At 38.5% G+C, this 24,072-nt stretch overlaps 1 protein-coding gene and 1 long non-coding RNA gene across 2 annotated transcripts; both read left to right on the top strand.

Moving 5' to 3' along the window:
* Positions 1 to 1,758: 1,758 nt before the first annotated feature.
* LOC145059999 (uncharacterized) lies at positions 1,759 to 9,299 on the top strand. Its single transcript, XM_079007744.1, has 15 exons — positions 1,759 to 1,763; positions 1,876 to 1,947; positions 2,248 to 2,308; positions 3,567 to 5,068; positions 5,162 to 6,115; positions 6,196 to 6,301; positions 6,386 to 6,973; positions 7,057 to 7,078; positions 7,161 to 7,393; positions 7,503 to 7,718; positions 7,969 to 8,085; positions 8,175 to 8,498; positions 8,578 to 8,650; positions 8,742 to 8,893; positions 9,003 to 9,299. The coding sequence occupies exons 1-15, from the start codon at positions 1,759 to 1,761 to the stop codon at positions 9,297 to 9,299; spliced, it is 4,722 nt and encodes a 1,573-aa protein (XP_078863870.1).
* A 722-nt stretch (positions 9,300 to 10,021) lies between these two features.
* On the top strand, positions 10,022 to 10,709 carry LOC145060556 (uncharacterized). The gene is made up of 3 exons (XR_013686810.1): positions 10,022 to 10,092; positions 10,180 to 10,278; positions 10,461 to 10,709. It is a non-coding gene; the product is annotated as an uncharacterized LOC145060556 (long non-coding RNA).
* The last annotated feature ends 13,363 nt before the right edge of the window (positions 10,710 to 24,072 follow it).

The following is a 24,072-nucleotide window of genomic DNA, read 5'->3' on the forward strand; positions in this document are numbered from 1 at the left end:
GAATGGGTTGACCACCAAAGACACAAATAACTAACTAATCACCACCATCATTCCCCGCCAGCTTTCTTCTCTGTTGATGCTCAGCCACCTTATAATCAACCACTTCACGAAACAGAAGTGGATCAAGCACACAGTTTTCACTTCCATAAACAGTAGATTGTACACTTGCCATAAGCTTTGCAACCTCTCTTCCTGAAAATCCATCTGTTTCTGCAGCAGCTTCGCTCAGTATATCATCCTTCTGCTGTTCTTTCTAAAAGAATTTTGAAAAGAATCCTGGTTTTCTTGCACCAGCTTTTGCAATGTACTTGTCTAGGTATAGTTTCAAAAGCTTGAATTTTTGCATTCCCAGACATACCTTTCATCACTCTTGAGAGCATAGGCAACCAGCTAGTTGATTGTACTAAGATATAACACCAATAAACATCAACCACTAGACAATTCAATTCAACAGTGGAACAGGGAACCAAAATAACATTGTGATCTGGAGGTTTAGGTGGTATTAATTCCCCTAAAGCATACAAACCTCTGTATGAAGAATGAATTAACTCTATCTGTTTTCCCAATTGGACTCCGAAGCTGTACAAGGCTTCATTTGTTAAGCCTCCTATTAGCCCCTTAGATAGATCATTGACTCCTTGCGTGGAGATATCTGAAGTTGATTTAACTTCACTGACAAACACCCATGTACCAATCTCAGTAGAGAAGAGTAGTTTAATCTTACACCTAGGCTTATCAAGGTAGACCGAGTTATAAATAGATGGCAAGGAGATTGCAGGTACAATCAATCCTCATGAATTGGAGTATTTTGCTTGCATGTGGGTCGATGAAAACAGAAAGCACACAATATTACAATTCGGTCCCTCCACTTTTCCCTTGTTTTCAAAGAAGATCCATTCTTTTGGCTAATGGCTACTTCCAAACATACATACATACATAATACATAGCCACACACATGTTCAATTCTTTTGGTCTCACACCTTTCTAAAACCAAAATATATACACCAACTTATCTTACTATCTTGTTTTATGAATATTAGAATATAAACCACTTTACAATGTTTATTTACAGCCAAGGGTCAGATTCAAAAACTACATTAAAACATGGGTTCTTAAATAATTATAATTTGTATAAACATGAGCATGCCTAATAAGGCAAGCCTATCTTCAACTTCTTTTCTATACACCTGTATCAAACCACTGCCATCTGTAACTTGAAGCTTCTCATTTAACATTGTCTTGTATTCATCATCTGTAACTTGAAGCTTCTCATTAAACATTGAAAGTGTATGTATTTATGCTTCTAACTATTTTTGCTTGTAGGACTATTGGCAAGAGGATTAAAAGTGCATTGATCTGGGTGGTAACTACAGCTGTATGTGGCTTGGTGTTGTGCATCTTATACGATTAGTATCTCCTCCACTTATTAATTTATTCTTACAAGAAAAATTTTTCACTTATGATCAAATGCAATTAGGAGTAGAACCTACTTTTAGTCATTTAGAAGGTTGATGTCCCTGGTTTCCCATGCAAGTAGGTATGATGGGCACTACCAAAAACATTAGCTTACATGGCAAAAATTACTATTCTAGCTTTGCATTTTGTATACTTATAATAGGATTGATGAATGAGATGTTTCTAGGCTTTGACATAATCTGACTGTGGTTAGTTTCATGGTCACACTAAAGCATAAATGGGCATGATTTCTGAGTTGACAGCATTGCTTGCTTTATGAAAACGTGATTTTTAGTTACTTTAATGAAGTCTTTTCAAGAAACTTACAACATTCGAGTTTTAGAAAGCTCTTAGGCGATTTTAACAACTAAAAAGTCTTTTTAATTGGATTTATGAGTGATTTAATGTGAATTTTTGAAGATCGGGTACTTTTATCTCGTATATAAAAAGAGCAGCTGAGAGCAAAAAGCTATTTTTTACAGTAACATCAATGTATGCATCAGTTATCACAGTACCATGATTTTTTACCCCTATATTAGAATGAATACAATTCCATTTGGCTGTTTCTCTTGAATATATATGCATGCCAGTCTCTTGTCCCACCAATGTTCAAATCCTTAGAGCCAGAAGCAACAAACGCATGCTTCAAAGTATAATATCCAAGCTTGCATTATGTGAACCTTTCTTCACACATATTTTGCTAAATGCTGCTCGTTAATTTTTTTCATAATTGTGCATTGCAATATGCATATAGTTACAATGAGTTACAATTTTTTTGTTACTTGCTGCAAGCTCAAAGGGTGATAAAGCAACAGTTTCTGCTATAAATTACACTGATATTCCACATACTCAGGTAAGAAAAGGTATTTATTTTTAATCTATCTATTTTTTAGGGTACATAAGTTTTTTATTTTTCATTTTCTAATATAGATTCTATTATATTATTTTGATTAAAAATTCATTTTTGTGAATATTCGTTTAAAATATCCAAGCCTTTTTAACTTAACATTAAAAACAATCAAAAGCCTAACATATATTGTACATACTCTACAAGCAATACATATAACATATAGCTCAACAGAATGAGATTAAAAAGAATGTCATCCAAAAAGCTTCTTGCTACTCTACAAGCAATACATATAACACCTGCACCTCTTCTTTTCTAACAGATCCATCATGTTCACCCTTTAACAGGATTCATACAAATCAATTCAATCATATTATAACAAAAACAATAATTAATCTATAACTAAAGTTATTACAGATAATAAAAACAACCTTGAGAAACAGAGAGTTTACCTGTGACTGTGAGTTACCTTGATTAGGTTGTAGTTGTGCTCCTTCTTTTCTAACAGATCTTTTATAGATCTTAGGTACTCACCCTTTCACAGGATTCATACAAATCAATTCAATCATCTTTAAATAATAATAAAATGATAATTAATCGACTTGTGATGAAAATTTTACTAACCTCAATCTGCCACATTAAATCAGGAATGGAAACAAGTAGAAACATCAACTCATTAACCAACAAAGACAGAAGAGAAAGAAAGAAAGAAAAAAACAACAAAGAACAGCCATACCTATAGGAAGTTCTTATGCAGTATTAATCACAATTAACATCAAACATAAATATTTATACATTTTTAGAATGTAACTGTCAACTGACAGTTAATACCTAATTTTAAACAGATTGACCACCCAAGGGTAAAAAGGTCAAACCCATAAATTATGAAATAACGGGTTTGCAGGTGGTTTTGTGCTGGACACCTGTTTAGCCCATTTCTAACTTTAAAATTTCTGCAAAAAAGATCATATTCAAAATTTTAAAAGTATTTCTAATTTTCAAATTTCTGTAAAAGTTCATAAAATTTTATAACAAACACATAAAAATATTCAAACAAGCTGAAAAAGTAACTGGATGCTGAAAAAGTAAATGATAACCTATACAGTTTTGTTCCCTGCTTCAGTTTTGTCACTGTACAGTTTTGGCCCCTGTACAATTTTTTTGCCCCTGTATAGTTTTGGCCCTGTACAGTTTTGTTTTTGCATAGTTTTTGTCCCTAAACATGCGTAATCATTATTGCTTTAAATGGTAAATAATTATGTAGGTTGGCAACAAATGTTTAATGGATAAATCATGGATTTCCTCTAGTAGATTATCAAATGCATATGATGAAGGTGTGAATGCTTTTCTAGAGTTTGCACAAACTAATAATCCAAAGTTAGATGTTATTCCATGCCCTTGTGTAAATTGCATCAATTTGTGTCACCACTCAATTGACAATGTCTGTTATCATTTGTTTGCCCACAGCTTCGATGAGAATTATAAGATTTGGTCTTTCCATGGAGAAAAACAACCCAATAGTGATTCTAGATGCCCTAACAATTCCATTCCTCCTGATTCTATTTATACAAAGGATATGCTTCATGATGCCTTCAAATACGTAGACGATGAACCTGATTCGTTGAAATCACTTCTTGAAGAGTGTGATAAGCCACTTTATGTAGGGTCAAAGTATAATGCACTTAGTGGATTATTGAAATTCCAACATTTGAAGGGTCAATTTGGATGGTCTGATGCTAGTTTTGATGCTTTGTTGTTTGTCCTAAAAGATATCTTACCATCAAACAATACCATCCCTAGCTCGATATATGAGTCCAAGAAGTTGCTAAAAGGAGTAGGTCTACAATATGAGAATATTCATGCATGTGAAAATGATTGTGTTCTATTCTGGAAAGAACATAAAGATGCTTCTCATTGTCCAACTTGTGGCACTTCTCGTTGGAAGAAGAATTCCAAAAACGTACCTTCAAAAGTTTTGTGGTATTTTCCTATCATCCCTAGATTTAGAAGAATGTTTTCAATACCACAAATTGCTCATGACTTAACTTGGCATGCACAAGGTCGGGTCAATAGTGGGAAGCTTACTCATCCTCGCGATACCCCTTCTTGGAAGCTTGTTGATAACACGTGGAAAGAATTCGGACAGGAAAAACGAAATCTTAGATTAGCCTTGTCTGCTGATGGTATCAATCCACACAAGTCATTAAGTTCCAAGCATAGTTGTTGGCCAGTTATCCTAATAACATATAATCTACCCCCTTATTTGTGTATGTCAAGAAAATTCATGATGTTGACTCTGTTGATATCCGGGCCAAACCAACCTGGTAACAATATTGATGTCTACTTGGCACCATTGATAGAAGATCTAAAGCTCTTGTGGGAAACTGGCGTTGAGACTTTTGATTCTCATAAGAAAGAATACTTCAATTTAAGAGCAATATTACTTTGGACTATAAGTGATTTTCCCGCGTATGGTAATCTTTCGGGGTGTGTTACCAAAGGTTATTATGCTTGTCCAATATGTTCAAAGAATACTTGTTCACAATGGTTGCCAAAGTCCAAAAAAGTATGCTTCCTTGGGCATAGAAGATTCCTACCACTTGAACATCCTTTTCGCAAAAGAAAAAAACATTTCAACAATCAACAGGAGCACGATTTTATGCCACAACCATCATCAGGTGAAGAGATTTATGACTATCTGGCGGGATTTGAGACTACATGGGGTAAGAAAATAAAGCCAAAGAAGGTAGGATCAAAGAAGATAAAGTTAAAGAAGATAAAGTCAAGGAAGGGAGCGTCAACGAAGGAAACGCCAAAGAAGGAGAAGACAAAGAAGAAAAAAGAAAGTATCGACGAGAGATCTAAATTTTGGCATAAAAAGTCAATTTTTTTTGAACTTGAATATTGGAAGAAGTTGCCTGTTCGCCATCAGTTAGATCTCATGCACATAGAAAAAAATGTGACCGGGAGTGTTTATGGGACAGCGTTGAATTTGCCTCACAAGACGAAGGATGGATTAAAAGCACGACAAGATCTTGAAGCGTTGGGCATCAAGACTGAATTACGACCTGAACCAAAAGGGGATCGACATTGGCTTCCGCCTGCCAAGTACACATTGAATTCCGCAGAGAAGCATCTATTTTATGAAACCCTGTCTAACATAAAAGTTCCTTATGGGTATTGCTCTAATTTCAAGAATTTCGTGTCGGATGATGTTTCAAAGATGAATGGTTTGAAGTCTAATGATTGCCATGTACTAATGCAACAACTTCTTCCATTTGGAATCAAAGGGGTGTTAGATGTGAAGGTGCGGAGAACAATCCTAAGCCTGTGTCATTTTTTCAATGAGTTGTGTAGTAAAGTTGTTGATGTTAGTAAGCTAGGCAAGTTGCAAAGTGACATCGTATTAACATTATGTTTGTTAGAGAAGTACTTTCCTCCTTCATTTTTCGATGTCATGACTCACTTGATGGTGCATTTAGTTAGAGAGGTGAGGTTGTGTGGCCCGGTTCATTTTAGGTGGATGTATCCATTTGAGAGATACATGAAAACACTTAAAGGGTATGTAAGAAATCATCATCGACCCGAGGGTTGCATTGCAGAGTGTTATGTGGCAGAGGAGGCCTTAGAATTTTGTTCAGACTACTTAAAAAACAAGACATCAATTGGCAATCCTCATGAGCGTGTTGATGAAAGAATCCGCAGTGGCAAGCCTTTATCAAAGGCTACAATTGATGTTGTAGATGCTCAGTTACTTGATCAAGCTCATCTTTATGTATTACGAAACACTGTTGTTGTGGAGCCGTATATAGAGTAAGAATTACATGAAACTGTATACTCTTATACCATTATCTATCATATAAAACATTCTTTTAACTTGTAATACACTTCAGGCAACATATGTTGGAATTGAAGGATCTGAACCCCCGTCATGCTCGCAAGAGTACATGGTTGCAGAGCCAACATAGTCGGACATTTATTAGTTGGTTTAAGAAAGAGGTTTGTTTTTAAAATAAGATTGTTAGAATTACAATATTTTTAATTATTTTTTTGAATTACATTAATTATATATTTTTCTATTAGGTTGGAAAACGTTTGGCTAACGGGGAAGATATTTGTGATGATGTTCGTTGGTTGGCCAAAGGGCCTAATTTTGCTGTTACTAAATATAACGGTTTTGCCATAAATGAATATCATTTTCATACAACATCTCGAGATGAGTCTAGAACAACTCAATGCAGTGGAGTGTCTTTAGTTGCACATACCATGCAGATTGCTAGTGCAAAAGACTCCAATCCTGTGTATGGTGCTGTAACTTACTTCGGCCGTATAAAGGATATATGGGATCTTAATTATCACATGTTTAGTATTCCTGTATTCATGTGTGATTGGGTTGATAGTCGTGGAGTAAAAAAGGATGATTTAGGATTCACGGTAGTTAACTTTGATAGGCTTGGTCAAAAGTCTGAACCCTTCGTATTAGCTAGTCAAGTCAAACAGGTTTTTTATGTTCAAGATCAACAAGATGAGAATTTGCATGTTGTTGGATTCACACCTCATAGGATGTACAAGTATGGATCAAATGGTGAAACTGATGATATGTTGGAATTTGATGTTACTTTTGATTTAACACAAGACTCCGCTTTATTAGACCTTGATGATGATTTTTGTGTACGCGTCCGGATGGCTAGGGCATATTAGTTTAAATATTTTTTTTGCAGAATAATAAAGTTTTTGGTATGTTTTTATTTCAGATTTTGAATGTGATTAATCAATGTCCAACTGCAACAAATAACAACGTACTTAATTTAATTTGAATCTTGTTGAAACAGGTTGTGTTTTTGTGACATGGAATCAGATTCAGCTTCTGATCACGAGGACTCCAAACAAAGAGGTCCGACAACAAAGACAAAAGCTAATAAAGTGAAGCTTGTAATAACTTACAATAAAAAAGGTGTCCCGGTTGGAAAGGAAGCCACAAAACTGTCTACTTTTGAGGGTTTGGTTGCAAGAACAATGGTTCCCATAACCTATGAGTCGTGGCTGGAAGTTGGTGAGGAAGTAAGGGAAGGATTATGGCAATATGTTTTGGTAAGTCTCTGTTTTCTTCCTGTTATTACCTTTGTTCAGATCTGTTTTTGTCCCTGTTTTTGTCCCTGTTCAGATTTGTTTTTGAACCAACCTTTTTTTTATGTTTCAGGAAAAGTTTGTAGTTGACCCAAAGAGCCGGAAGCAAATTCTCCAATCGATCGGGAAGAAGTGGAGAAACTTCAAGCATTATCTATATGCCAAGTTCATTAAGAACCGAAGTAAATATCCCAAGGCAAATCTATTCAAACCTCCGAAAGATTATCCGTTTATAAAGAAAGAAGATTGGAAAGTTTTTGTATCCCATAGAGTTACAAAGAAGTGGGAGGTTTGTTAAACTTTTCTTATATGCATTTGTAGTTACAATTTTAATGTTTGTATTTATAATTTTAATGTTTCTAATGCAGGAGAAAAGTATGAAAGCTTAAAATACTCGTGCACATCATAAATACAATCATCGTTTGAGCAGAAAAGGATATGCTGGACTCATTAATGACATTGTATGATTCCCACTGAATATTGATTATTTTATTTGTATATATTTATGTTAATTTATTTTGTTATTCTTGATAATTTAGATGCAAGAAACCGGCAAGACGGAAGAGGAGATTGATAGGACAGTGCTGTGGAAAAAAGCAAGAGAGTTGAAGACAGGAGGATACGATGCAGATGTGAAGACGATTGTTGAGAAAATTGTAAGTTTCATTAATTCCCAAATATATAAAAAAAACATAACATTTGTCCCATTTTATTTTTCTAACATTTGTCCCATTTTGTTTTACAGGATGAGCTTCAGAAATCGGGAAGCTTTGGAGAGCTTACATGTGGAACACATGATGTGCTTACAGAGGCGTTGGGTACTCAGGAACAACGTGGGCGTGTACGAGGGATGGGTAGATTTATAACGCCACAGCAATACTTTTATTTACCCAAGAATGTTAAGTATTACTTGGAGATTGAGAACGAGAGGGTGGATAAACGAATAAACAAACTTGAAGATGACTTGGAGAAACTAAAAAGAGGTGTACTTAATGTTTCTGAAGCTGCAAGTTGCCAAATAGGGGGCGTCATTGAAGAATTTGAAAAACAACCACAAAATGAATCACTTGTAAGTCCTTGAAGACAATTATGAAAAATATATTTAAATAATTTTCTTTTTCTACAAACTAACATACTATATTTTGCAGGATAATTCATGTCTTCTTGCGGTTGAATTTGCTGCAAATGTGGTTGCTAAAGGAACCATAATGAAAGCATCGGGTATTTTGAAATATATTTGCATTATTATTATTTATATATTTTCATTTTTTAGAAGATTGAATCTTAATTATTTTTTATGTTTATGTAACAGATGAAAACATTGAAGTTATGATTGAAACAATTTTGCAAGGAAAAGCTTTAGTACCCTTTCCACTTGAAGAGGAGTTCATTGTGAAGGTCAAAGATGCACTGGGACACATACTAAGCTGGCCAAGACACTTAGTTATTCGATGCTCTGACCTGGTAATACTATTTGAACATATTTTCCCTTGGTTATCTTAATTTTTCTGATATTTGAGTGAGTTCTTAAGTTTTTTGGTAATACTATTTGTATTTTTGATTGCATTTGTAGGGAAAAGTGGTGGCGAAATCTGTGAAAAAGCATGCAACACCAGTGAAGAAAGCTGCAACACCAGTGAATGAAGATGTAACACCAGTGAAGGAAGATGCAACACCTCCAAAAGAAGAAATAGGAAGTAATAAGAAAGAAAAACAACCATGTGATATGGAAGGGGGGAATGATGTGGAAGAAGGGAATGATGTGGAAGAAGTACTGATTGGAATAGAAAAGAAGATTAAAAAGGAGAAACAAAATGTGCGTACAAAGAAGGTGGACCAGAGCACAGATGAAGACAAGGATAAGTATTGAGAACAGTAGTATTTTGAAAATGACTGCAATGATGACTGATGGACAAGTTACAAAGGTTGATTCTATAAGAGTGCAGAGTGAGAATGATCTTTTTGGGTACGATAGTTACACGTACTTAACTTGGGATGATTTTGAAGCAGTTCTTACAATGGATGAGCTGACTGGTGCTGTTATTGTGTCTTATATGATGTAAGTGCAAGAAATTTAATTTAAATAACAATGTGTCTTAAAAAAAATGTTTAATGAATTTAGTGTTTGTATGATAACAGGGTGTTGTTTAACAAATTGAAGTATGGCGCCCCAGAAAGAGACCATGGAATTTGCTTTGTGAACCCGGCAGTAATCTCACCAAGTACGCGTAAAGGGAAATCTAAGAATATTGACGATGCAAGCAGAGGTTTAGCAGATCGGTTGTCTAAAAGAAAGGGCAATGACATCATCTTTATGCCCTACAATCCCGGGTATTGTTATTTGACATTTTATTTTTAAAATGACTGCAATTATGTTATTTGACATTTTATTTTTTTTTGTGGTTTTTGTAGAAGACATTGGGTATTGGGTGTACTAGACATGAAATCGGCTACTTGCTATTATCTTGATTCCTTGAGCTCTGGCAATTTCAATATGCAGTTGAAGCAAATTGTTGATTCGTAAGTAATATAAATTATCAAAACACTTGATGTGAGTACAATAAACACATATTTGTTAATGTTTTTTTTATAGGGCAATGGTTTTGTACACTACACAAAGTGGATCCAACAAAAGGGTTAAACTAAATTGGGTTAATGTTACGGTCAGCACTTAATTCCTTATTGAAATTGTAGTTTTAACTTTATTTTTTGGATCAATTGAAATGATTATTTTATATGTAACTTTGTAGTGTCCAGTTCAGCCCGGATCTACCGAATGTGGCTACTACATGCTAAGGTTCATGAAGGAGATAGTGGAAGAAGGAATTGAAGTGTTGGTCAAAGACAATGTAAGGATATAGCATTCTACTTTCATTACTATAATTTATGGCATCCTTACTATTACAGAATATGTGCTTTCATTCATTTGAAACTACAATGCTTAGTTGTTAAAATATAGCAACTTACTGTTACAGAATATGTTAATATGATATTTTTTATTAATAAAAACAATATGCAAATGTTTTCACAGATCGGGGATGGCAAAGCTGAGTACACAACTGCTGATATCGATGAGATACGTGAAGAATGGTCAACGTTTGTTACAGGCTTCATTTATCGATGATATGTATGGTCTTTTGACAATGTATCCGCAAAACAATGTTATGGTTAACCACTAATGCTAGGTATGGTCTTTTGACATGTGTAATGCTAGGTAGTCTTTTGAGACACATGTACAATTTTTTGCTAACTTTTAGTAATGTTACTTAAGGTAACATGTAGTTACAACTTAGGTAATTCAACATATATGTAAAGTTGTTTGACGTTTAGATGAAAATGAATGTTTTGGTATATTTGTCATTTATTATGTGTATTCACGTTGTAAATGTGTGTTGTAAATGCACGTCGTAAAAACGTCGTAAAGGCGCGTTGTAAAAACGAGAGACGTAAGGTTACGACATGCGAATGAGCTTCGTCTTTCTTTATGACATGGCCTTCCTTGACATGCATTGCGTATCATAAGCACGCGTCGTCTCTAGACGACGCGCATTTGAGCGTCATCTTCCTTTATGACATGGCCTTCCTTGACGCGCATTGCGTATCATAAGAGCGCGTCGTCTATAGATGACGCGCATTTGCACGTCGTCTATCTTTATGACATGGCCTTCCTTGACGCCCATTGCGTATCATAAGGGTGTGTCGTCTCTAGATGACGCGCATTTGCACGTCGTCTATCTTTATGACATGGCCTTCCTTGACGCGCATTGCGTATCATAAGAGAGCGTCGTAAATGCGCGTCGTAAATGCGCGTCGTCTCTAGACGACACGCAAATGCGCGTCGTCTATCTTTATGACATGGCCTTCCTTGACACGCATTTGCGCGTCGTCTGAGCCTTTTACGACGCGCAATGAGCGTCGTAAAAGGCCTTTTTTCTAGTAGTGTTGGCCAATTAGGGTTCCACTAGGCTAGGCACCACCCACTACCACCTCAGGTAGTGGTGGCTAGTGGCGGCTCACGGTGGTAGCCACCACCTCACGGTGGGGGCCACAACCTATCAGTGGTGGTGGTGAGTTTTCCGACCACATAAACACACATACAACCTCCAAAACACCAAAAACAAGGAAAATACTAGGCATACACCCCCTAAACACACCCAAAGCCACCATTCATGGTGGCTAGTGGCGGTAGAAGGTGGAAAAAAACAATAACGGGTAGCAGCCACCACCTCACGGTGGTGGTGGTTAGCTTTCCCTTCATTTTCCGGTTAGATAATACGAAACCGTCCTCAATAAACACCATAACAACTCGGAAAATTCTCAACACATAATGTCCAGCCAACATTCAACAGCTAATATCGCCGAAATACACAGATATTGCCGCCAACGGGCGGCGGCGGCCAGAGCCGACACTCCCGACGCCAAGACCGTCGGAAGAACGGAGAAAAAGGGATAAATGGGCGGTGAAGGTACTTACCGGGAGCCCCATTCGATCACGACTCGCACATTTAGAATCCCTAATCCAATAGATCCAATAGTCAGTCACAGTAGATCAGTCGGCTACTACGACGTCTCCGACATTAGGGTCGCATCTCCAATGGCAAAGTAGTTGTTGGTGGCTCCGAGAAGGCTTCCACAGACAGTGACAGCTGAAGATGTAATCCATGGTGGTGGCGGCCGATATCACAAGGTGTAGGGTTAGGGTTCCGTGACAACTAAGGGAAGGAAAATAAGGATACGGGGTTAAACTCATGTCCATTCAAACTCTCTTGCCAAATAATCACTTTTGGTCCCTCCCTACAAAATTATTTCAATATTAATCCAAAAGTTACCCTTTAGCCCCTGACTCTATAAATTCCTTTTGATTTGGGTCCAAAACATACCATACACACCCTGAATTCTAAAACCCTTCTCAATTTAAATCCAAAACTTACTCTTTTAACCCTTAAAATCCAAAATTGTATCAGTTAGGTCCCCAACACCAACACCCCTCTAAATACTATTTACTTTAGGATCACTATTCACATTAACCCTTATCTATTTATTTGTTTAATACACGGGATGTTACAGTTGCGTTTCATAGTCCAACGATAAATCGTAATATAATCCTGCTACCATTGCATAAATCTCCAAACGTCCTTTATCCAACCCTACTGTTCTTCCAGTTAAGCACTGGACATAAATCCCAAAGAAAAAATTCCACAGACAAGAAAGTCCAGACTTCTTAGACTCACTAATTTTAGTAATAGTAGGTTGGTAACCCATATCATTAAACATATGAATGATTTGTTCATTCGTTGCCTTGTAGAACGGTTCAACATTTGCAAGATTAAGAATATGAGCAAAAGTCTTCTTTGATAATTGAAACTTCTTGTCATTCATCGGTTGAAAAGTGATTGTGTTCTTTGTATAGTTATATGTAGCTATAGAGCTAGCAAGAGACAACCATGAAACTGGTATAGAAAAATAATAGAACATCGCCTTGGATAACACAGAATGTTGAAGAGCAACGATGAGCATCTTCAATTCCTCAAGATAAACAGAGACATCATCTTCAACTTGGAAGTTTGTTCTTTTCATCTTCATCATCGGTTGTGAAATAATATCTTCAGTGGTTTGTGATGGATCAACATGAACATTTGTTATAGCCATGGTTAGGGTTTGAAGAATCGATGAAGAAGATAGAGAGTTTTTTAATTTGGGGATTTGCAGAATGTGTAAAATTGGAATGAACCCCAAAACCCCTTTTTATATGTATCGTAAATTTAAATTTGAAGTGGTTTCTGGCATTAAATGAGGCTGGCATGGCTCCTTGAAAATCTTACCAATTGTCGGAAAATTAGCCACGCGTCAGAAATTAATGTGCACTTTTTCCTTGAAAACCGGACAAGAACTCAAAAAGTCATATCAGTCAAATATTTCGCTTGCCCCCATGGAATGAGAACCGTTAGTAACCTTCGATATGGAGGTTGGGCTCTTTCACTTTCAGGTTATAAAGCAAAGTCATGTGCCAGAATTTCGAAATCATCAGCCTGAGTTGGTATTATTCAGAACCTCAAGGATTTCGTGAGTGCAAAGTGTACCAAAGAAAAAAATAAGAAGCGAGATAAGAAAATTTTGGATACTGTGATGTCAAAAATATTTCGACATAAAAGCAGTAAGATCCCACGCAAAGATCGCTTCATTATTCATCAAGAGAGATGACAAACAATTTGTGTGGTTTCTCGTGAATTATAATCAAGTACTTATAAAGAAGTATTGAAGGGCTCCTTTTATCAAGATTCGTGGGTGGCTAAAAAATTTCGTTTCAAAGAACATCGAAACATAAGAGTGACAAATTGTAAACAAAATTACATGTATGACTAGTGTAGTCAGTGACAAGTAGGCTTTGGAAAAATTAATCAAGTGACGAAGATTTAGAATGATACTTAAACTGAAATCATATTCCACAAAACAAAGATTATATTTGGATCTTGTTAGGTAACAAAAGTCGTGGGTTCGAACATTTGATCAAGATCATGCAAAACAAAAGAATATGATTTGGAGTATCGAAAATAGGTACTGAAACAAATGTTTCGTTAAAATCTGGAACAAAGTTCCCTATCAATTCCTTGAATTGCTCAATATTTTGGGTTTCACGTTCATCACGATCTCATGAATCCACATGATAAACACAGATGTTTGATATGTCTAAATCCTGATTGGTGTAGATTAGAGATCTCTTGGACATATGTCATTTTGTGTGAATGTTAAAGAATCTTAGGATGAAAAAGAGTGGTTTAAGATTCGAACGTACCTCTGCTATATTTGGACCAACCAGGAAACTCTTAACTCATATAGGAAGAGTAAGGTAGCTCAGAGACTAATGTGAATACAGCCAGATTGGGAAGGAATTTTTCGTGATGAAAAATCCATGAAGGCTTTCGAAAACACATAGTATCATGGAGGCTTGGGTCGATATATTGCAGCATGCTTCTAGGGATAACTTAACTAGTACATAGTTTCGAAGATATACCTTCCCATAATGCATCAAGCAAGAGCTATCAAAAATATTCGCTAAAAAGCTACACAAGAAAACATTAAAAGAAAAAAACAAAACAAAATATTTTTGGATTTTTGATTTTTGAAATAAGTATCAAAAATAAGAAAATCTTTTTGATATTTTTGAATTTTAAAGAACAAAAATGAAAAATCTTTTTGTTGTTTTTGATAATAAAGGACAGAGAAAAAAATAATGAAAAAAATAACGAAGATTTAATCAAACCTTGATATGAAAGCGAAGCATGTCGAAGCTTTGACTGTGAACAGTAACCGCTGACTCGACAACTGTCCCTCATTTTGGTTTGTCAGTCTTTCGAAATTAATCTCGGAATTGAATTCGCATCGATCATCCCTAAACCCGTTAGAATTCTAACGAAAGATTTTTCATCCAATGGTTTTGTAAAAAATATCAGCAACCTGATCAGTAGTTTTTATGAAATGAATTTCAATGTTTCCATGCATCTTCGACACAATCATTTATGAAGTGATAATGGAGAGCAATGTGCTTTGTTTTCAAATGTTACACAGGATTGTGACAAATGCGGATGAAACTTTGTGAATAACAATACAACAAAATTTTCTTCATAGTGATTGCATAATCACTCAGTTGACTTTGAATCCATTTGATTTGAGAAGTACAAGTTGCTGCAACAACATACTCTGCTTCTGTTGTAGAAATCGAAACACATGTTTGTTTCTTTGATTGCCATCTCAAAAGATTCCTATCCAAGACTTGACATCCACCACTTGTGCTTTTTCGATTAAGTTGACACCCACCAAGATCAACATCTGAGAATGGTTGAATGAAAAACTCTGTTTACAAAGGATACCACAATCCTAATGATATTGTTCCTTTAAGATAATGAAAAATATTCTTTATAGTAGTAAGATGAGGTTCCCTAGGATTCGATTGGTACCTAGCACAATTGCACACAGAAAACATAATATCAGGTCGACTAGCCATGAGATATAGTAACGAACATATCATGCTTCGATAAATGTGAAATCAACAGCTGGTTTTTCCAATAAAAAACTTAGTCTTCTACCAACTGCCATTGGGACTCTCAACTTTATGCTATTCGTCATTCCAAACTTCTCAAGAAGATTTCTTGTATACTTCTCTTGATTGAATAATATTCCGTCTCTACTTTGATGAATAATAAATCCCAGAAAATTGTTTATCTTCCACATCATGCTCATCTTAAATTGACTTTTCATCATATTTTCAAATTCAATAGATAATTGAGGATCAGTTGAACCAAAAATAATATCATCGACATAAATTTGAACAAACATAAGATGATTCCAAACTTTCTTTCAAAAGAGAGTTGGATCAACAGATCCTTATTTTCGTAAGAGTAGCATACCATGCACTTGGAGCTTGTTTAAGACCATAAACTGCTTTCTCTAGAATATAACAATAATTACGGTATTGAGAATTGGCAAAACCTGGTGGTTGTTCAACATAAACCATTTCTTTGAGAACTCCAATGAGAAAAGCACACTTCACATCCATTTGATATACATCAGAATTTTTATGTGATGCATAGGCTAAAAAGATGCGAACAGCCTCAAGTCTTGTAATAAGGGCGAAGGTTTCTTCATAGTCTATTCCTTCTTGTTGCGAATATCCTTTAAATACTATCCTAGCATTATTTCTCACAGTGTTACCTTCTTTATCCATTTTATTTTTAAAAAACCATTTAAGACCGTATCTTGTGGTTTTGGAACAAGTCTCCACACTTTGTTTCTTTCAAACTCGGCCAATTCAGATTGCATAGCAAGAATCCAATCAGGATCATCTATAACAATCTTTACAGACTTTGGTTCAATTTTTGATGTAAAAAAATGAACATACAAAATTTCTGGTGAGTATTTAGTACCTTATTTTTCGCATGAATCTGAGCTCTTGTTAATACTCCAGCTTGCGGATGACCAAGAATTTGTTCTTGTGGATAATTTCGAGTCCATCTATCCATCAGAGGATATGCTGGATCGAAATCCAATGGTGAAATTTTGAATTCTTCCTCATTCTCCAAGCCATCTCCTGCATTCGACACATTGTCAACTAAATCATTAAAAACTTCATTTGAAGAAATTTGTATTGATCCATTTTGCTCCCCCTCAACAATTAAATCATTTCTATGATTCTCCCCCTCAACAAAAGTATCATTGGTATGATGCTCCCCCAATAAATATACCATAAAGTGTCACAATGTCAATTTATCAAAACTCATGTCCAATAGAAAACTGTATATAAAACTCTAGGATCCTCTAAATCATAAAACAATCTCTGGTGTGTGTGTGTGTGTGTGTACAATCAAGCCAGCACCTTCTCGTGATCCTGAGAAGTACCTAAAACACATAACACAGTAAGCATAAAGCTTAGTGAGTTCCCAAAATACCACACACAACTCATTAGCCACTCAAGGCCATACTCAATAAGACTGTCTAGTCGGTGTGTCTTAGTGGGACCCTCCGGTCCCAACTCAGTAAGCTTATAATAACAATACTCAACATAAATCACAAACACATAATGCAGAATATCAAACACACAGATAAGTACAATAAACATCTCAATCACACAAAGGTACCACTCATGGTAAGTATAGTGAGAAGACTTCATTTTGAAGAAATTTGTATTGATCCATTTTGCTCCCCTCTCAACAATTAAATCATTTCTATGATTCTCCCCCTCAACAAAAGTATCATTGGTATGATGCTCCCCCAATAAATATACCATAAAGTGTCACAATGTCAATTTATCAAAACTCATGTCCAATAGAAAACTGTATATAAAACTCTAGGATCCTCTAAATCATAAAACAATCTTTGGTGTGTGTGTGTACAATCAAGCCAGCACCTTCCCGTGATCCTGAGAAGTACCTAAAACACATAACACAATAAGCAGAAAGCTTAGTGAGTTCCCAAAATACCACACACAACTCATTAGCCACTCTAGGCCATACTCAATAAGACTGTCTAGTCGGTGTGTCTTAGTGGGACCCTCCGGTCCCAACTCAGTAAGCTCATAATAACAATACTCAACATAAATCACAAACACATAATGCAGAATATCAAACACACAGATAAGTACAATAAACATCTCAATCACACAAAGGTACCACTCATGGTAAGTATAGTGAGAAGACTCACCTTGTAATCTAGCAAGTAACAGTCACGTACTCGGGAATCCCGAACTAGCCTCCGCCTAACACATTAGATAAGCATATCTAATCAATACCCCACTCTTATTCAATTACTCTAAAAATTTCACTTACCCTTTCTCTAACTCTTGGAATGGGTAAAAGACCATTTTACCGCTGCACGGTCCCCATTACTTATGTTAGCCAAACTCTAAAGTCAACAGAAGTCAACTCAAGCTAACAGTCCCAGTTTGAATAGACTAGCTAAGTGCACTCATGTGACTCGTAGAGTCCAGTCGCTACTAATAGGTCCTTGTGATGGTGCAACTCATCGAGTTAACCCCTAACTCGCCGAGTAACAACATTTATAGCTCATCGGGACAAACCCTAGCCAACTCATCGATTCGGCTCCTCAACTCGGCAAGTCCATTCAGACTCTTTCCCTAATCAGAAGATTTTAAGGCAGAAAACTTTCCCAAACTCAAGATCTACACTCTCAGGGATTATTTATCATGTAAAGTCACAGACTTTACATCCATGCATGGCACTTTGGGCATGAAATGCCAAGAACATGCTCTAATATGGGTTTTTCACTCAAGATTTCCACTAAGGCTAAATAAAGTAGGGACCTTTGTATACTAGGGACCTCACAAGGTCTAGATTTGAAGTCCAAACTTCCACACGAGCTCAAAATCCTCAAGGTCCCACTAATATATAGAAAGGAAGCGCTAATATCCAAAAATATGAGATCTACCCAAATAAATGAGAAAGGTTCAAACTTTATACCTTTAAGACAAGCTCTTGGATGAATAACAACGGATCTAACAGCCTCCTCTTGCTCCTGGCTTGAAATACATCTCTTTTCTTCCAAAGATACACCAAATGCTCAAAGTTAGCTTACTCTGTCTATCTGTCTATCTCTCTCTCTCTCTCTCTCTCTCTCTATAAGCTCAAAGGGTCATTTAAGGTTTGCTCTTAGGGAAGTGTAATCGCAAATGAGGCTATAAGTGCCTTTAAATAGGTCCCAAACCTGGGGATTTAGCGTTTCTCATCCCAACCTCTACTCGGTGAGTTGGCTCTCGGACTCATCGAGTAGGTCATTAACCCCACGTAGCACATTGCGACTCTACTCGATGAGTTGGAGCATCGACTCTTCGAGTAGCTCATTAGATAAATAAATAAATAAACAATAAATAATATACCTGGTAGTCCAAATGTTACAATTCTCCCCCATTAGAATCAGACTTTGCCATCGAAATCATGATCTGAAAATACCTCCGAATACTACTCTCAGATCTCTGACTTCGGCTCCCACGTCAACTCGGACCCTCCTGGACCAGAGGTACCTCTTTGTTGCTCAGAACCTTTACCTTTCGATCCATGATCACAATCAGTCTCTCAATGAAATTCAGGCTCGCATCCACCTGAATGTCCTCTAGTGGTACCATTCCCGTCTCATTGGCTACACACTTCCTCAGTTGAGACACATGGAAGGTGTAATGAATCTGACTCAACTCCGCAGGTAGCTCCAAATGGTACGCTACCCTACCCACTTTGGTGATCACCCTAAAAGAACCGATGTATCAGGGCCCCAACTTGCCGCGTTTCCTTAATTGGATCACTCCTTTCCAAGGGGATACCTTCAGGAGTACAAAATCTACGACCTGGAACTCTAGCTCGGATCGTCGCCTAACTGCATAACTCTTCTGGCGACTCTGGGCCGTCATTAACCTCTGTCTGACCTATTGAATCTGCTCAGTCGTCTTCAGCACTATCTCAGTGCCACCCATCACTCGCTGCCCATCCTGTCCCTAACAAATTGGAGTCCGACACTTTCTCCCATAAAGAAGCTAAAAGGGAGGCATACTAATACTCGAATGATAGTTGTTGTTGTAAGAAAACTCAGCCGAGGGAAAATAAGTGTCCCAACTTCCTCCAAAATCCATAACACATGCACGCAGAATTTCCTCAAGCGTTTGAATCGTACGCTCGCTCTGCCCGTCTGTCTGCATATGGTATGCGGTACTGAAGTGTAACCAGGTACCTAACTCCTCATGAAATTTCTTCCAGGGTCTGGAAGTAAAGCACATGTCTCGATCTAACACTATCCCGACACTCCATGCAAAGCTACCACCTCCCTCACATAAATCTCAACCAATCTCTCTGCAGAAGAACTCTCACTGATGGCGAGAAAGTGAGTGCTCTTCGTCATTCTGTCCACAATCACCCAAATCGTGTCAACTCCACGTGCAATCCTCAGCAATTTGGTGATAAACTCCAAAGAAATATGTTACCACTTTCACCAGGGAATTTTTAGAGGCTTCAATGGACCATAAGGATGATAGTGCTCAGCCTTAACCTGACGACAGGTCAAGCATCTCTCGACTACCCAAGCCACGCCCCTCTATGGCCACCAATATTCTCTCTTCAGGTCCAAGTACATCTTAGTGGCTCCTGGATGGATCAAGAATCTTGATCTATGTCCCTCCTCCATCAGAATACGGCGAGCTCCGCCAATATATGGCACCCAAATCCGCCCTTGGAAAGTCATAAGCCCTCAACAATCTATCAAAAACTCGGACACCTGCCCAATCACCTACTCCCATTTGCGGTTCTCCGGTCTCATGGCCTCCACCTGGGCCTCTTGAATGGTATCTAAGACTGGATTCATCAGTATCATCCTCATGCACACCTCTCGGATTGGAGCAATCTCTGTTCTACGGCTCAAGGCGTCAACTACCACATTAGCTTTTCCCGAGTGGTAAAAGATCTCACAGTCCTAATCTTTCGCTACATCCAACTACCTCATCTGTCTCATGTTTAGGTTGGGCTGATCCATGAGATACTTCAGGCTCATGTGGTCCGTGTATAGGGTACACCTAACACCATAAAGATAGTGGCGCCAAATCTTGAGGGCAAACACTACCACCCCTAACTCTAAATCATGCGTGGGATACCTCGTCTCATGAGGCTTCAGCTGCCTCGACGCATATGCAATCACGTGACCCCTATGCATCAACACTGCACCTATCACTGATATCGACGCATCACAATAGACCGCAAAGTCCTCCACTCCCCCCGGAAGGGCTAACACTAGAGCTTCGCACAATCTCTGGCGAAGGGTCTCAAAAGATGCCTGCTGCTCGGGTCCCCAAACATAAGTAAACGCACTTCCGGGTCAACTTGGTGAGAGGAACCGCAATCTTGGAGAAATCCCTTATAAATATACGATAGTAGCCGGCCAATCCTAGAAAACTCTTGATCTCAGATGGGGATCGCGACACCTCTCATCGCATAACCGCCTCAATTTTGGCCGAATCGACCAATATCCCATTCTAATTAACGAGATGTCCCAGAAACTGGACCTCTCGTAACCAGAAATCACATTTGGAGAATTTTGCATACAACGTCTCTGACCTCAAAACCCCAAGAACCTCTCGCAGATACTCCTCATGCTGCTCCTCGGATCTTTAATACACTAAGATATCATCGATGAAAACGATCACCTACCGGTCCAACATAGGCATGCACACCCGGTTCATGAGATCCATGAATGCAGCCGGTGCGTTGGTGAGTCCGAAAGGCATCACCACAAACTCGTAATGCCCATAATAAGTTCTAAAGGTTGTCTTATGAATATCCTTCTTGCACACTCTCATCTGGTGATATCCGGATCTCAATCAATCTTGGAAAACCAAGATTTTCCCTACAGCTGATTGAATAGATCATCAATCCTTGGTAGCAGATAACGATTCTTGACCGTCAACTTTTTCAACTCCTGGTAATCAATGCACATCCAGTGTGAACCATCCTTTTTCTTGACAAAAAGGATCGGCGCTCCTCATCGCAAGCTACTCGGTCGAATAAATCCCTTCCCCAACAGCTCTTAAAGCTGTGAGGATAACTCCTGCATCTCCGATGGTGCAAGGCGATAAGGTGCCTTGGCGATAGGTGCCACTCCCAGAACCAAATCAATCCGAAAATCAACTTGCCTCTCAGGAGGCACACCCGGTAACTCCTTGGGGAAAACATCAGGGAACTCTCATACTATTAGAACCTAGGAGATAGAACTCGGCCTTAATGATACAGTCCGCGAATCCATCACGTATACCAGGAATCCCATACAACCCTGTTGTAAACTCTTCCTCGCCCTGGCAGCAGAGCAGAACGCTTACCCAGATCTGGTACCCTCACCATACACGGTAAGCACTCCCCCACTAGGGTCTTGTATAGTCACCAACTGGCGCTCGTAGTCGATCACTGCTCCAAAGCGGCTAAACCAATCCATGCCCACCATGATGCAGACATCACCCATCGCGATTGGTACCAGGTCAATCGGAAACTCGATGCCAAAAATCTATAACACACATCCTTAGAATACCTCGGTAGAAAAAACTGCATGCTAATATGCTATAGAAATCCTCAGAGATCAACTCAACAACTCACGTCGGATACGGATGTGATGACTACAGGCTATAGACACAAAGGATCGACTCGCACCCGAGTCAAATAACACTAAAGCCGGTATAGAACTCACAAGATATGTACCTAAATATAGCACATGATAATCACAAAAGAGAATCTTAGAATAAATAAATAAGGAAATACATACCAACCATGACATTAGGAGTTGCACGAACCTCCTCTACTGTCAGCTGAAAAGCTCTCCCACGAGCCTTCAGAACCTCGACCTTCAATGACCGAACATCATTAGCTCGCAATGCAGCAGGAGTGGAACCATGGGCCGATCCCTGAACAAGCTGAGGGCACTCAGCCTGCCAATGGCCGGTCTGATTACAGTAAAAATAGACTACAAAACCCTTGGGGAAATCCTTCGCCATATGCCCCTTCTTGCTACATTTATAGTAAAACCCCGCTCGAAAAGATCCATCATGACTCTTTCCGCACTTGCCACAAGTGCAACCCTTCTGGCCTCCTGGTCTCGAATCAACGGGCTTAGTCCGCTTGGCTGTCGGCTGCGACTGCGTCCACCGTTGGTCTCTCCCCTGAGACTCCGCATCCTCCTTCGCCTGAGTCTCCAGCTTGATCTCCCTCCTCCTGGCATTTTCCTGGAGCTCAACAAATGTCCGATAAGACGAGTTTGCCACTAACTCCCGAATATCCCTCCTCAGAATGCTCAAGCACCAGCTCATGTGTGCCTGCTTAGTTGCCACATGCTCAGGGCAAAACATCACCCTCTCGTCAAACATCCGCATAATCATAGTCACCGACTCTGTCTTCTGTCTAAGGGACAAAAACTCTTGGGCCAACCATTCCCTTTCCACCGAAGGGGGGGACATACTTATCTCGAAACATTGCAACAAACCTCTCTCAAGTCACCACATCATGCTCTACGGGAGTAAAACTAGCCGTCACAAACTTCCACCAGTCCTTCGCTCCCAAGCGAAGCTGGTTCAGCGCGGACCGCACCCTCAAATGCTACGAGCATGAACAAGTGTAGAAAACATCCTTGAATATCAGAGATTCATCTCATCGCAGTAATCAGATCCTGAGCCTCATCAAACTCTGGTGGCTTCCTGTCGCTAAACTCCCGGTACAGCAACGAGTCACCTCCCTGTGGTCTGGCAGCAGCGACAGCTGCGGTGGCTATAGTAGCAGCCGCCTCGGTAATAGCAGCATATCGCTCATCAAACGTCTCGATCAAGGTGGTATTTATAGACCCAAACATCTCCGGAATAGCCTCCCGGATGGCTGCGGCCACCTCATCATGAATCATCCTGCGAATCTCATCATCGCTTACTCCACTGCTCTCAGGGTTGTGGCGTATACCCATCATGATGTCTCTTAAACACAGCACAAAATCATCAGAGAATCGCTTGAGCATACTCACACTCGACTACTCATCCCTACTTGTTACTTACCATCCTAAGGATTCTTACTTGGATCGCCTGCAGACTGGGTGCTTTCAATAGTACGGGCCCAATACTACCTTCCACACCCCCATCTATAGTCAGCCCAAGTCCTCCTCCTAGGATTATAAGTAACAAATACTCTATTCCTTACGAATCACAGACTACTCTCTTAGTAGACAACCTTTTAACTTATCCACGTAACTCTTCCTAGATTATTTCCCGACTCAGAACTCAACACATACTCAAGAAAATAACACATAACACTTGATCAAAAACCTCTCCTAGGCTAAGGCATCACGAATCAGGAAACTCTAGACCTAGAATATTAAAAACCTAGCTTACCCTCTAGCATGCAACCTTAGTAAAATATCTCATAAGTATCATGTAACACAAAAGCAAGGGTATTTTGGGAAATCACCGTTCGGGCTCTGGCTGATTGTACACACCGCTTCAACTTGGTTTCACTTAAAACTCATACTTGTTTTGGGAAATTTGTTATCTTTTGATAATTCTTCTCAAATCCTCAATTTGAGTCCAAACACGCTCGAAGGTGCATTCGAATCCCTCAAACCTAGGCTCTGATACC

This window comes from Lactuca serriola, chromosome 6 (genome assembly GCF_051521515.1).
Source record: "Lactuca serriola cultivar US96UC23 chromosome 6, Lser_US96UC23_V15, whole genome shotgun sequence".
NCBI lineage: Eukaryota > Viridiplantae > Streptophyta > Magnoliopsida > Asterales > Asteraceae > Lactuca > Lactuca serriola.

What these genes read in the sequence shown, in the direction of transcription:
- LOC145059999 (XM_079007744.1), top strand. An exon ending in TTTTTTACAGTAACATCAAT is followed by an intron (nt 1,948 to 2,247) that starts GTATGCATCAGT and finishes ACTTGCTGCAAG; the next exon opens with CTCAAAGGGTGATAAAGCAA. An exon ending in GATTATGGCAATATGTTTTG is followed by an intron (nt 7,394 to 7,502) that starts GTAAGTCTCTGT and finishes TTTATGTTTCAG; the next exon opens with GAAAAGTTTGTAGTTGACCC.